Here is a 14,827-nt window from a genome sequence, read left to right on the forward strand (position 1 = left end):
CAAATCTGGACAGTATTTTTAAAGAAATAAGTGACTATGCATTGAATGCTGTAACAAAGATGCTATTGCAGCTGAAACGCTTTGGGTTTAAATGTTCAAGCTGCGATATATTAGCTCCATTTTTGTCCTTAATACTTCATGTCCCTCCATGGTGCTGCAGAAATGAATGCACTGTTGGAGCTGCGAGGCAGTTTTTTGGATTGAAATGTTTTTGATGCGTTTGCTTGAAAGGAAAGTTGACACGGTACTTCACGGACTTCATGCTTTCATGAGTCACGGAGCCATGAGACTGATTTTCTGCAATACATGACAGTCTGCTCTGCCACATTCTGCCCTCCCACACTTTCTTTTTGAAGATGGTCCACCCTGACTGAATATTATTAGGTTTGAGGATTAGCGTGGAAAGACATTAGAGGTCTGGGATTTGAACCTGTGCCCTTGTTTTATTATATAATATTAATTTCCTCCATGGCTCTGTAGAGCATTTTGTAATGAAATGGTTTCGTTAAAGGCACTTAATGATTGAATTTGATTTGTAGTACGCTCCAGCAGCCACACTACTGAGCTAAAGTTAAAGTCTGACCACAATCTGCCTGATTTACTGCATTGCCTGAAGCCAGTCTGTAACAGAGGTGGTGAGCTAAAGTAAGTCTCTTATTGGTTCTTGGCTGCTCTAAATGTGTAATGTGGGTTTTATAGGTGAAATATTTAACTGTAATGCAACAAGTTAGACCACAATTTGTTTGATTTACTGCAACCCTTATGTATAATCAGCAAGTGGGCAGCAAGCTAGAGTCAGTCCCTTATTTGCGCTTTATACTTCTACTACTATAGTTAGAAATGGGTTTCATGGGAAAGGGGAAATATTGGTGGAAGAAAACTGTATTAGGTTTTGATTATTAACTTTGATTGGCTCCTTATGTTTAAACCTAGAATTAAAGCTGAGAAAATACTCAGCTAAATGTTAAAATTAATTTTATAAAAATGACAAAACTGTACTGTAAACATTCATTTGTGCGGGGCACTCTTAATACATCCCTGGGCACGACGCCAGGGGTAGCGCAGTGACTAATTGGGCGCCACCACGCTCCCCATAGGATATCAATGGAACGGCCCGCGCAAAGCAGTTTTGCCGCCTATCATGTGTAGGCGGCTTAAGCTAAAGACCGAGTTATTATTGACACAAGTTGGTGGTAATCAGAGCAAAAAAGGATTATGCATATTGAGCGTGATTAATTAATAATAATAATTAATTAGGGGGAAAGAAACACAACTCCAAATGGACTCTAAAGTTGCGTTACCTAATGTCGGAAGGCTGTGTAAGTTCTGTTTGCACACACGTTAGCAATAACAACCTTAAAAGCCCAAAGATATGCTGGCTGTCTGCTTGTTTTGATGTTTTTCTGCTGCCTAGAGGCCAGAAATTGATTAACGCAGCTTAAAGACAACAGCAAAACACATTTTAGCTCAATGTCTCATTATTTTTTATCACCGACTCCAAGTAGACTTAATTTAAGCTGTGATGCAATTCTGTGTCGATAATGAGAACACATTGTGCTGCACTTAAGTGTTACTAAATATTTCACCTCAAATGGCTGTTACAAAGAATAACACTAAACTATCATTTAGAGAACAAACAAATCTGAAAAATGGCAGCTTTGAGTGAAATTGAACCTCATAACTCAAAGCTCCCGTTATATAATTTTCCGGGAAAAGTTACTCAGAGCACTAATTTCGGTTTAATTCAGTCTTTTGTGGAAATTAAAGCGATTGATTTAATAGCAAACGCAGGAGTGTCTCAGCCCTTTACAGTGGAAGATGGCACAATGCCACCTGTCATGAATGTCAAGCTATGAGCTAGGCTTTGATTTCTGCAGATACTGTTGAAAAGAGCACGAGGAACTGCTGCAAATCAATTTTCCTCTCAGAGCTCGCCGTTAGTGCAGAGATGCCAGATGATTAGAAAAGCGGTGTAGTGATGTTTCCAGTGCATTGACAAAATGGCGGCGTCCAGTTTAGCGTAGCGAGCTGTGGGGGGGCTGCTCTGTCACAGCTCTGCAGATGATCCCATCAGCTCAGTGGTGACAAATGTAATAACATATGGATTGTTAGTGGGCGAGGATTCACATGCGGGGCGAGGGGAGGTTGTCTTTCCTTTCCTGCTGCTACGTTTAACGGCTTTTGTTTCTCTGGAGGGGGTTTAAGAGGCCAAAGGAAATTAACTTTGGGGCTGCCTGTGTGGGAAACCTCACCACTTCTCACTCATCCTCCTGACCTGTGGTTTCGTGATATGTCTGCCTCATCAGAAACAGACACCATGCACAACAGAAGCAGAGTCTAGGAGAAAAAACTATATTTATTATATCTGAGACGGCACATCCAGGCTGATGAACGGGGCCTCCACTAGTTTGTGATTTTGTGATGAGGTTTGCAGGTTTAAAGGAACACGTCAACTTATTGAGACTTTAGCTTATTCACCGTATCCCCCAGAGTTAGATAAGTCCATAAATACCCTTCTCATCTCCGTGCGTGTTGTAACTCTGTCTGACGCCCCCACCACTAGCCTAGCTTAGCACAGATCCTGGAGATAACCGGATCCATCAAGCCTACTGCTCCCAATAAGTGACAAAATAACACCAACATGTTCCTATTTACATGTTGTGATTTGTATAGTCACAGCATGTACAAATAACAAGGTCACATGAGACACAGACGTCTTCTAACCGTGTACATACTGGGAACTATATTCTCAGAAAGGCGAAGCACTGCAGCTTCTGCAACTTGGGCGGAGTGATTTGCTCGCAGCACCTGAGAAGCCCCGTGGTGAGGAGCAGAGAGTAACAACGGTGCTTTTCAGGTGTTGCGCTAATCACTCCGCCCAAGTAGCAGTGCTTCGCCTTCTGAGACTATAGTTCGCACGGAGATGAGAAGGGTATGTATGGACTTATCTAACTCTGGGGGATACGGTGAATAAGCTAAAGTCCCAATAAGTCTGCGTGTTCCTTTAACCGTTGACTGCATTGTACAACATAAAACCCTTTGTCATTTAAATATGTCGTCAGTAAGCAAACTATTTTGTCTTTGCTCTCTCCTTTGTTGAACAAAAAAGCAGAGAAAGTGGTACTTGCACTCTATAAAGCCCCAAAAAGAAGCACGTGCAGAAATAGTTGTTTTTTTCCATAACATTAAATAATCATGACTAAATAAGCAACATTCAAATGTAAAGTTAGAAAAACATCTTTGGGTGTTATACAATCTTGATTGGTGCATGATGGCAACACGCGCAAAACAGAAATCTCTCAAGTGCATGGACCAATAAAACGGTTCTAAATTTGCCGGATAATTGTATGTTTATGTAGGACCACAAGTTGTTTAGGGCCTTTCATTATTTCCATTTACTTTATACTTCTACTCCACAACAATCCAGAAGAAATTAAAGTAGTTCCTTTGCAGATTCAAATTTGACATACAAATCAAATGATCAGTTTAAAAGATATGATACATTGTTGATAATTGGTGGAATTGTATTTCATGATTAAAAAAGCACTTTATCTCCACACGGGAGTAGTTAAAATCATCACAGATAAAAACACAATACAGCTGAATGGAAAACACATATTGATTAGCCAGATAATAGCAGCCTACATGTATGTAAAAAAGTTAAAAGTTAATAATATATATTAATATATCATTGTGGTAATAGTTCTGCACTTGAATAATACGTACATAAAGTTCAAGATATTTCTTGTAATGGAGTATTTTACCAATGCGGCACTGAATTTAAAGGGAAAAGTCAAAAAGCAGTTGCTTTAGGCAACATTTGTGACTTTGTGTTCTCTTTCATACATCAACTGAAAAACATTCAAGCAGCTTGATGTCATTCATACACAGAGGGCATCAAACAGTACTGGAAAACCAACAGCACTTTAAAAGTCTTTGGGACGCCTCGGTGGCTGGCTGGACTCGTTAGCCTCGGGCTTCTTCCTCGTGGGTTCAGATCCGCCTCAAGCTGTCACTCTCGTCTGTCGTCTATTTCCTGTCTGTCCCCGCTGGTCTATGGGAAAACCTAATAAAACGCTGAAGCAGGCTGGACTGGCCAAAACATAGTTGCTTTGTTGTTAACGATCCGTTGCATTGTAATGTCTCAATGCTGTTTTGTGAGATCGATTTTCTACAAAGTCTGCTTTGAACATTTTGTCTGTTTTTCTTCAATCTGACCTTTCAGAGATGCATTTTTTTCACATGACAGCAGCATTATACGTGACGTGGTGTAGCCCTGCTCACATACAGTCAGTACTGTCTCCACTGGTGAGCTGAAGTGAGAGTCCTCCTTGTTCTTGGCTGTAACACAATTTCACTGATGAAATAATTGTTGCTTTTATTGCTGAATTGTCATGGTCCCTAAAGTGTTTTTAACTGTGTTTGAAAATCAATTTTGGCCACACTGTCGTGTAAAATGTGCTTCATAAACAAAATGTGATTTGATTTGACTCTATGGAGATACATCTGTTACACGCGGGATGTGTTGGTGTCTCTCGGGTATGAATGTCCGGAGGATTTTCAAAGGCCGTTAAAAGGACGTCATTACCTACCATGAAAATGAAAACATCACTTATTTAGCCTAATTGTATTTGAGCGTGAACAACTGTCAGCTGATGTCCTCTGGCTGCGCTCTGAGTCGTTTGTTCTGAGTTCCGCTTTGACTTTACATTACCTCAGGCGGACTGAGGACGAGAAGCATGACTCCTCTGGGCCGAAAAGCAGCTGTGTGTTTATGAGTGTGTGTGTGTGTGTGTTTGTGTGTGTGTGTGTGTGTGTGTGTGTGTGTGTGTGTGTGTGTGTGTGTGTGTGTGTGTGTGTGTGTGTGTGTGCGTGCGTGTGTCTATTTTGAAATCTCTATTGCGAAAACATGACTGTGATTACCCACTTCATGAAAGCTTTTCTATTTGCATTGTTAACGCCTTTTGTCTCGTAGCTCTTTTGTGGCAAAAGTCATCTGGCACACAGGAAGTGAGGTGTTGTACTTTTCCTCTTGTAGCAGCAAAAGATTCAAATAAAAAATAAATAAAAAAAAAACTGGATTTTGTTTGAGCACGTTTGGCTACAACAATGCAAATCTGGATCATTTAAACATTGTGCTTCCCTTATTTGCACAATAAAATTATCATGGTGGAAAGGACATGAAGAGACAAAATAAATCAAAAACTTTGACTTCTGATGGGCTACTTTAATTCTGTAATTTCCATTTAAAAAAAAAAACAGTTTTACCAATTGAAAGAACAGCTGCAGGAAAACAACCCACAACATTTGAAAGTATTTCTTCTCTTTCTTGTAAAACTGCAGCCTGAAGACATTCATTTCTTTTGAAAAACACAACTTTGAGCGCATTCTACTGAGCACCCGAAGAAAAAGACACCACAGCGCCGCCCACGCAGTTTGATCGACAGGTGATCTCTCAGCAGATGGAGACAACATTTAGAAAAATGAGGATTGTAGATTATTAGCATGCATCTATGCAGCACCCTAGTCATACTTTGTGTATGGTGAGTGATTTGACAGTGATTTGAGGTCTGGAACATTAAATGTAGTGTTTCTGATACTCAGAGCCGCCTCCACCCCTACCCCCCACAGCCCTGGTTTGAAACGACCCCCTCTGTTGTAGCAGAGTTGTGGGGGGGTCGAGGGTGTTTGGCTCTGGGTAGATTTTCTCACTCTGAGATTAATCAAGAGCAGACCGAGGCCCCAAGGCGAGGCTGGGGCCGACGCCGTCTGACGCCTCCGCTCCACTGTGAAATAATCCTCGGCCCTCCGGCGAGCGTCATCGCGGTGTGAACTCGGTTTCCTCTTAATGTCACGTAGCCTTGATAGAGGATAGCAGTCGTGCTAATTGATGTTACAAAGGACTTGCATGTATTATGTGTTTGCAGAGAGGAACATTGAAGGGTGAGACTTACAGTTTTGGGGTTTTGGAAAGTTTAGAGGCACACGTCACACATGCACATACTGATTTGTGATATACCACTACCACTATGAAGCCCTTCATTCACCAAATTCACTTCCTAACAACCTAATCCCTCACAACTACAGGCCGAATCCTGAAACCTGATTCAACAAAAGTTGGAGATACTTAACTTGTCACCATGCCTTGAAAGAAATATTAGAAACTACACATCATATGTTGTCTCTGGATATTTTTTACGTGTTACAAGCAAAGACAGATTTATCGAAATTGAGAATGCAATGTTTTGAGGCTACAACTTGAAAAGGATTAAAGACGGTAATGACCGGCAAAATGTTCTCAATTTGGACGATGTCCGTCACCATTTGTGCTAGAGATATTTGTATAACAATGTTAGCTGTGCTTCACCTTCTTTCCTTTCACATTTTCAGATCATCCTCCACTCCATGCATAAGTATCAGCCTCGCGTTCATGTCATCAGGAAGGACTTCAGCAGCGAACTGTCTCAAAACAAGCCAGTGCCCAGCGGGGAGGGGGTCAAGACCTTCAGCTTCCCTGAGACCGTCTTCACCACCGTCACGGCCTACCAGAACCAACAGGTAAGCAGCTCTTGCTTTTTTTTTTTTTTTTTTTTGCAATCTCAGGAATCGAATCAAAATTTGCATCATCTTGCTTTGTTTTTTGAAATCCCTGCAACTGTGCCTGCAAAAATGGTTGATTAGGAGAATGTTTCACCACAACTTTCTGTGTAAATATGATCAAATTCAGAAGTACTTTTTAAAAGCCAAAGTCAAATAAATATAGAGCCTCAGTCTAAACAAAGTTTTCTACATTACATCAACGTTTAAACTGCATTGTCTCCCTAGATCGTGTCCCCTCAGGTGGAGCTTTTCTCAAATTGACCAAAATGCAACCATTTCTGCTATCTTTTTTTTTTTTAAATGATGCTAATCAGCAAAACTACGTGGCATGTTATGAACCTCCTTCTAGATTAGAGAAAAAAACGTTAACCAAAACAAAGAATGACCGGTAGCTTTTAATATTACCACAATTTTTTGCCAAATTGCACAGAAATGTTGGCATATTTGAGTTTTATGGAAAAGGTGTAAAAATAATCACAAACATCTCCTCTTCGTGTTCTTGTTGTCTGCAGATCACCAGACTAAAGATCGACCGCAACCCGTTTGCCAAAGGCTTCCGGGACTCTGGGAGAAACAGGTACGCTTTCGCAGCATCCGTTCACCAACTGAGCATCGTACAATATAGCCTGTTAGTGTGTTTCAAATTATCCCACAAAAAAGTCTATAATATGTTATATGTGTGACTTTAATATGGAAATAATGGTCTGAAGATAGCACTTAGTACCATATGCTGCTCCATATAAAAACAGCTGTTTGTCTGTTGCCAAGAGAGGAACCCTTCAGATCTGCAGCACAGACAGACAGAGTCGTTGGTACACCTTACTTCTCTCTTTATTTCTATCTTTGTCTCGTTCATCTCATGAAATGTGCATGAAGGCTCAAAATGCAAATGACACTGTTGATGCATGAAAATGTAGAAACCGGAAGTAGGAATGAATTTGTCAGATCGGTGTCACATTTCACCCTTTGATTGTTGTTTTACCTCCACATCACTAGACAGATGTATTGTACATTGTCATTTTTAGCAGCATCAGAGACAAATACAGGCAACCCACACTGACCTATTACAGTTATTATCTCAACGTGGTCTCCAATTCGTATTTACATTTTTGACAATGTGCCGGTTAGCTCTGACATATGATAGCTATGTAGCTGTAGCTACAGTACGTACCATTGCTACACTGCTAACATACAAATATACATCCACCTTTAATCTTAACTGTAAATTAAGTTAAGATTAACTTTTTCACATGATGAGAAGGTTCTGTTGAATTTGTACTGTTGACACACACATCCCTTCATGGTCAAAGAATATAATCATTATATTTTATGTGTCTGCAACATGTACAGTGAGCTCTTCATGGATCCATTATCCCTCCCTTCAAGGTAAAAACATTTTTTTTTTAAACGTCTAGTTACATAAAACTATAAAAAATAAAGATTTCAACACATTTAGGAGCTGCTGCAGACTGAAATATACCCATTAAAATCCTGTTGAAACAATAGTTATGTAACTGTCTAAAACATGCATTTTCAACTAAATTTAGCCCTAGACGTCTAGACTTCTTAATTAAATTACCCAGAATTCTGTAAGATTCATCTTATATCTTAGCCCTCCTCTTCCTGTCACTCAATCATCACAAAGACAGGAAGCAACACACACGCAGGCACGCACACACACGCACACACACACACACACACACACACACACACATGCACACTCACACTCACACGTGCCCACACATATACACACACCTGACTCATCAGACTTTCATCGCTCTGTCAGCTGTTGCATCAGCTGTGTTGTCACTACCGGTGTGCTGATGTCACCCAAAGAGAGCACTCCTATTGGCTGATAACACTGTGGCAATCATAAATAATGTTTCTGATCATCACAGCTTTTTGAGCAAGCTTATCACATTATTAACTATGTTTGATTGTGACGATTAAGACAAGCCCTCGCTGTCTCTTCCATACCCGAGTTTCCACCTCACTCTCTTCCTCTCCTTCCGCCTTTCCTCCCTCTCTCCTCATTTGTCTCTCATTCTCTCTTTCTCTCTTTCTCTCAGTCTCTGAATTATCATATATAACATTTGTGGAGGAGAGGAGGAAGGAGAGGGGCGGGTGTACTGAACCACCAGACCCCTCCGCACATGAAAGCAGCCCCCTCCATCTGGTCTGCATTATTGGCACACAGATATTTGAGACATCTTTTTTTGGTTTTCAAACAATAGACTGCTTGAGTTATGAACTGGCATTAGAATTTCATTGCAGAAAAACTACAGATGACAAGATAACGGGGGAATGAGATGTTCTGGAGAGAGAGAAAATTAATTCATCCTCACATACTGCTCGTGATTCCCTCTCTTCAAATCTCTTTTGGGATTTGTTTTCCTCAGATTCAGAATTAAGAGTGAGAGCTTCTGTCACCTTAAAAAGCCTTTCTCTGTCACTCTTCGTGTCTAAAGCTGCTTTTTTTTCATCTTCGACCATTCATGAATATGTTATTGAGCAGCAGCTCTGACCTTTCACCGTCATACTGCTGCTTTTGCTAGTTATGGTGATTTAAGAGTTTAATTGTTCACATACTGTACATCACTCACAACATAAAATTTAACTGTATTTTCAAATGAGCACACTGTTTTCACTCTACAGCTAGAGGCTTACTTTTTTTCCCCTTTCATGTGGCTCAGGTCTAATTTTAGCTTTCTTGAAATATTGGGATGAGCCTTATATTTGAGCATAAATAATAAAGTTGTATATATCTGGCACATTTCATAAAAAAAAAGAAAGAAGAAAAAAAATATATGTATATATATGTATATATGTGTATATATATATATATGTATATACATGCTTCACAGTAGGTGAAAACAACTCAAAGAAAAAACTGGTGTGAAAAGTATGAGCATTAAAAAGAAAGAAAAAACATCAAAAGAGACATTTAAAGAATTAGAATTTACTATAAATAAAAGCAAGCAAAAACATAAGCCCTCTGACTAACATCATTATTGATTTAGATGGAGTCTCAGTGGGGGTGGGGGTTGGATGTTGGCATCAGCGTCAGGTGCAGCCCGTGGGCTCAATAAACGCTAACCTGATTTGTGTGCAGTCACACCGACATTGCTTTTTCATTTTATTGAGGAAGGGGGCGAGTCACTTCACTTCCTACTGTAACAAATTGATCCTGTGGCCTCTAACTGGCACACACAGTACTTCAATCTGAATGAACCTGTGAAAAAGTGAGACTCTTCAGTGTCCAGCCAGTTTAAAAGAGGGGTGGTCTTTTAGGAATGCTCACTTTTGCTTGCACATGGTTCGAATATGAGCAAGCCATTTAGAATAACATGTCATTTACAGCTTAGTTAGCTTAGTTAACATTATGTAAACATAAATCCTCCCCAGGGTGTTTTATTGTCACTTTTCTGCAACTCTCGTGCTTAGTTTCTTTTCTTATGTTGTTGCCAGATGTGGCTGCCATGTCCCTTAGGATCCAATTAGTCTTTTTTATTAGTTATGTGTACACCCGCAAATATCAACCAAGTCAACCAATTATGAACTGATAGCATAGTTGTGTGAATCAAGAAGAAATGTGAGCAGATAAGAGCCAAGGAAAAATGAATAGTGTAGGAAAGAGAACTCTCACTGACTGAGCTCCATTTCTGATCTGCATTTGGAGCTTAATTAATTTGAACGCTCCCATAACTTTATTTTGTAACTACACGTTTGGGGTATTGAATACGGTTTTCATTCATTTTTCTTTTAGGCAAGTAAAAAGTTAGATGAAACATTTTTTTTCATCCTGTCTGACAGCATGACATTCATTCTGGATCTGCATATTCATTGAAATATTTAAAGCCAAGACTTTTTGGCTGCATCGAAGGTCCAGATCAAATCCTTTTATACACAAATGCCTGGTGCCAACATATCTGGCATGTTTGGAAATTCTTTGTGTCTTGGTTCAAAAGGTCAAAAATAGGAACTACAATCAAAAAGAAACAAAGAGGATACATATCACTGAAGAAAAACTGAGCTCAGAGTAACAGATTGAGATTCCAATAAGCAAATGTATTGTGGCCAACCAGTTTTAAATCTATTTGAAATCTAAACTGTGAGATGTTCCAGTTTACCTAGATATAGATTAGGCAGTAAAGACTGTGTCTTTAACTAATTAAAAAAATATAAATATTTGCATATTCAATTCCCTTGAAACATCGCAAATGTTTCTTGACAACTATTTATCTTGGTTAAGAACATTTAAAATATGTCATCCTTTAATAAAATAGTATGACGTTCTTGGATTGGAAATCAATTCAGCCAAAATGCAAAAATTGAAGGCAGCTGCAACTAAAAGTGTTGGAAACAAGAAGTTGCAAACATTAAAACAGGTGTGACATCTTTTGTTTTTGTTGCTGTGCCAGGCCCGTCTCTTAAATATTACCCGGCTTATATTAGTATCGGATATGAGCAACATTAACAGTCATCAAAAAAGCTGACATACTTGTTTTTGGATTTTAGCAGTAGAATGACTGCAGTGTGAACACAGCCTGTTTTTTTTTTTCTGTGGAACATTACCAACTAAATCCACATTGAGGGGAAATTCAAAATTAATATAAAGGGCAAACCTGCACTGCTAATCCTCAAATGAAGCAGCAACTTGTTTGACTTTTTCTGACTTTCTTAATAGCATCGTAATAAAGAACTTAGCCCAGCTATAAGTTATGGTGGTGTCGTCAGCTGTGTCTGGTGACCTGGCTTTACGGCCTATAGCAGAGGGATACAGCTCGTGTGTTGGGCTTTGGTCCCGCAGCACTGCGACCGTATGAATGAGTGCTGTGATGGCGTCGGCCCGGCCTGTTAGCATGGCGCACTAACGAGCTTCCACGGCCTGGGAGTTAGTGGCCCTAAAATAACACGGTGAGCAGTGACGGGCGCTGGTTTACCTGGGACGGGACCAAGCGCCATGCAGGGAAGTAAATCAAGCAGGAAGGAGAACCGTGTACAGATTCAAGATGAAACGTCACCCAGATTTATGTGCACAGTAAAAACCTGCTCCTTTTTAAAGGCTCTAGTTTCCTCAGAGCAGGACACCAGTTTTCTCTCTCTCTCTCTCTCTCTCTCTCTCTCTCTCTCTCTCTCTCTCTCTCTCTCTCTCGTTCACACACACAAGTATTAATCCATATCACATCCCCTCTCTGTTCAATTGATTCCTTTAATATATTTGCTCTTACTCACTACTATTCTCTCTGATGCTTACCCATGTCCATCAACACACACACACACACACACACACACACACACACACACACGCACGCACGCACGCACACACACACACACACACAAATAACGACATCAGTACAACACAAATGACTCCATCTTCATGACTGCATGCATGATGGAAAAACAATGTGAATGTATTTCCCAAACTTTAAAGGAATACGCCACCGTTTGCTCAAATAGGGCTTATCACGGTCTACCCTGGCTGTAGATAGGTGGGCCAACGCATTTTTTGTCTCAGTGCAAGTAATTAGGTTGTTTTTGTGTCTTTTGTTGGCTCACTTTTACTCACAACATGCTTATTGGCAACACAGGATTCCATTCACTACGCTAAGCTAACTAGGGGCGGCGCTGCCGGTGTTGCACCGGACTAAAACAATGCATGCACAAAAAATGCGTTGGCCCACCTATCTACAGCTAGGGGAGACCGTGATAAGCCCTGTTTCAACAAACGGTGGCATATTCCTTTAAGGCCAAGAAAGCTTGAAGTTAAAAAAATAAAACAAGGAAAACAGAATGTTAATGAATAAATAAATACATAAGAACCAGATTGTGCGAAAATAAAAAAGATAATCAAAACAAATACAACAACACTGCCTGTTAAAGCAGGGAGAGAGCTCCACGGCTGGGGGGCCCGGTCCACTCTGGTGACAAGGCGAGATTTTGGAACAGCTAGTAGTGCCCCAGCTGCCAGAAGAACTCAAGCAGTGATCAGGCATGTGGGCAATTAGCAGATCATCGATATAAGCCAGAGCCTGACCATGTGGGGCTATAAAAGAGAAAACAGCAATAAAATCTTCCTCTCTCCATCTCACTCTCCACCAAACTCTCTCTCTCTCTCTCTCTCTCTCTCTCTCTGTCTCTGTTTATGTCATCTGGTCAACACACACATGCAGATGTCAGTATTGTCCCATTTTCCCTTTCTTTTTCTATTCTGAAATATCTCTTTCTGTATGTGTCTTTGTCAGGACTGGCCTGGAGGCGATCATGGAGACCTATGCTTTCTGGAGACCTCCTGTGAGGACCCTCACGTTTGAAGACTTCACCAACATGCAGAAACAGCAAGGTGTGTGAATACACACTCTCTCTCTCTGTACAGGAGAAAACAACACGTCAAACTTCAAATCCCACCTCAGTCTGTTTTTGTACAGGAGAAGGAGATTTAGTGCAGAATAGAAGACAAAAAAATATTTTTGCAAGCTCAAAACGTCAGAGTCAGATCTCTTCCATACAAAGTAGAAACTGGTGTCTGTGTCTCCACTTTGATGGCTTTCTCCTTGGTATTATTGTCGAAGGACTGACATCTAAAGCTGATGATTTGATCTCCACCTGACGACGCCCCAAAATAAATGATCCCAGATATGCGAGAAGCACTGCTAACACCATTTCTTAGAGTGTTAAAATTATTTGTATGCATGTTTTTTCAGGTTTTTTTATAAGCATGGCAAAATATGCCATAAAAATAATTTTGATTTTAATTATGACTTTTCTGACTTTTTTCCTTAAACAGACACATTAGAGCCCACAGACCCCATTAGATCAGCCTTTTTACCCCCTAAAAAACTCACATTTAAGTTGAAGCACTGCATCCTCTTGACACGTAGAAATAAATGTAAACTAAAAGCCATGATAAGAGTAGATCTTTTCCAGTGTTCTGGATAACTGAGAAATTAAACTATTCCTCATTTTGAATGTGATCTGAATCCTTGGCGACCACTTTGAGAACCACCGTGGCATCCCATAATACTCACTGTTTATATATACTCAAATGTTAAACCATTCATTTAGATGTGTCAACTTGTTGGCACCGAACAATTGATGGTCATTGTTGTGATTTATTATCCCAATAACAATTATTACAAATTTAACATAAATATGGCACACTATATGCTCATAATTAAGCAGCATATAGTGTTTTTTAAGGTTAGTAACATGGTAAAGTAATCAATTTCCTGAAGAGTTACTGAGAGTAGTGCACAGTGCATTAGCATGCCCTTGGTGCATGTGCTGTCCCAACTTGAACTCTCCCTCTGCATATTTTCCCTGCATATATCACCACACACTACATCAGCTATGGTTGTCCTTCATTTGAGCTTGGCCATACGCTGCTCCCCTGGCAGGTCGGCAGGCGTCTGCTGAACTTTTCACATCACGCGCAGCCCTTGAAAATAAAATCGTTAAACAAACCCTGTGGCTTTTGGACGGCTCCGCGACACGAGTCAGCGTCAGTCGGGCCACCTCCCTTTGTATCGGCTCCAGGGCCGGCACACGGTCTTAGTCATGGCTCATATCAAGGGCCACGCCGCTTTTAAAAGCAACACTGTTTCCTCAGCGACTCTATCTCGGTCACCTCTGGAGGCCAGCATGACGTGACGCTTCGTATTTTGTCTGAGCAGGCGGACATGTGTTTGTTATCATTAAACTCTCTCCAAAGTGATTAGGATTTAATCAAAGTCCTTGCGGTGAACCCTGTGTCACCCTGAAAGGACACTGGCGTGTGTGTTTGTGTGTGTGTGCGTGCGTGTGTGCGTGTGTGTGTGTGTGTGTGTGAAAGAGAGAGTATTTGCCCTTATGGCACCAGACTCCCTTTTCCCTTCAAGTAATCAACTATTCCCCCTCGGCACTGAAGCACCTCGAGCCCTTCTAAGAGGAAAACATGACATCACCAAACTATCGTCCTTCTCTCTCGTTTTCCTCGTATACCTTGCTTTCTCCCCCCCCGCCTTTTTCTTTATTTCTCTCCCTCCCTGCAAAGCCCCCCCTCCCCCTTATCCTCTCAAGCAGAGCACTGCAGCGATATTATCGAAGGCATATGGTGCAAAATCAGAACCCGAGCCAAGCGAGTCCTGGATTATTTAGTTATGCCTCCTCCTCATTCCGGGTTCAAACCAAATTTCTCCAACAGCAAGATGAACCCTGGCCAAATTCTCATTAATAGAGAAATATGCGA

General features: G+C 40.6%; 1 protein-coding gene across 2 annotated transcripts in view; it reads left to right on the plus strand.

The window, feature by feature from the left end:
• The window catches only part of tbx15 (T-box transcription factor 15), a 40,323-nt gene that overhangs the window by 22,203 nt on the left and 3,293 nt on the right, over window positions 1-14,827 (plus strand). Inside the window, exons 5-8 of one of the 2 annotated variants that reach the window (XM_039819010.1) lie at window positions 6,391-6,558; window positions 7,113-7,177; window positions 7,951-7,986; window positions 12,846-12,943. In XM_039819010.1, coding sequence (XP_039674944.1) covers window positions 6,391-6,558; window positions 7,113-7,177; window positions 7,951-7,986; window positions 12,846-12,943 — 367 coding nt within the window. The remainder of the gene's footprint in view (window positions 1-6,390; window positions 6,559-7,112; window positions 7,178-7,950; window positions 7,987-12,845; window positions 12,944-14,827) is intronic. The other variant, XM_039819011.1, reaches the window with a different exon arrangement.

This window comes from Perca fluviatilis, chromosome 12 (assembly GCF_010015445.1).
Source record: "Perca fluviatilis chromosome 12, GENO_Pfluv_1.0, whole genome shotgun sequence".
Lineage (NCBI taxonomy): Eukaryota > Metazoa > Chordata > Actinopteri > Perciformes > Percidae > Perca > Perca fluviatilis.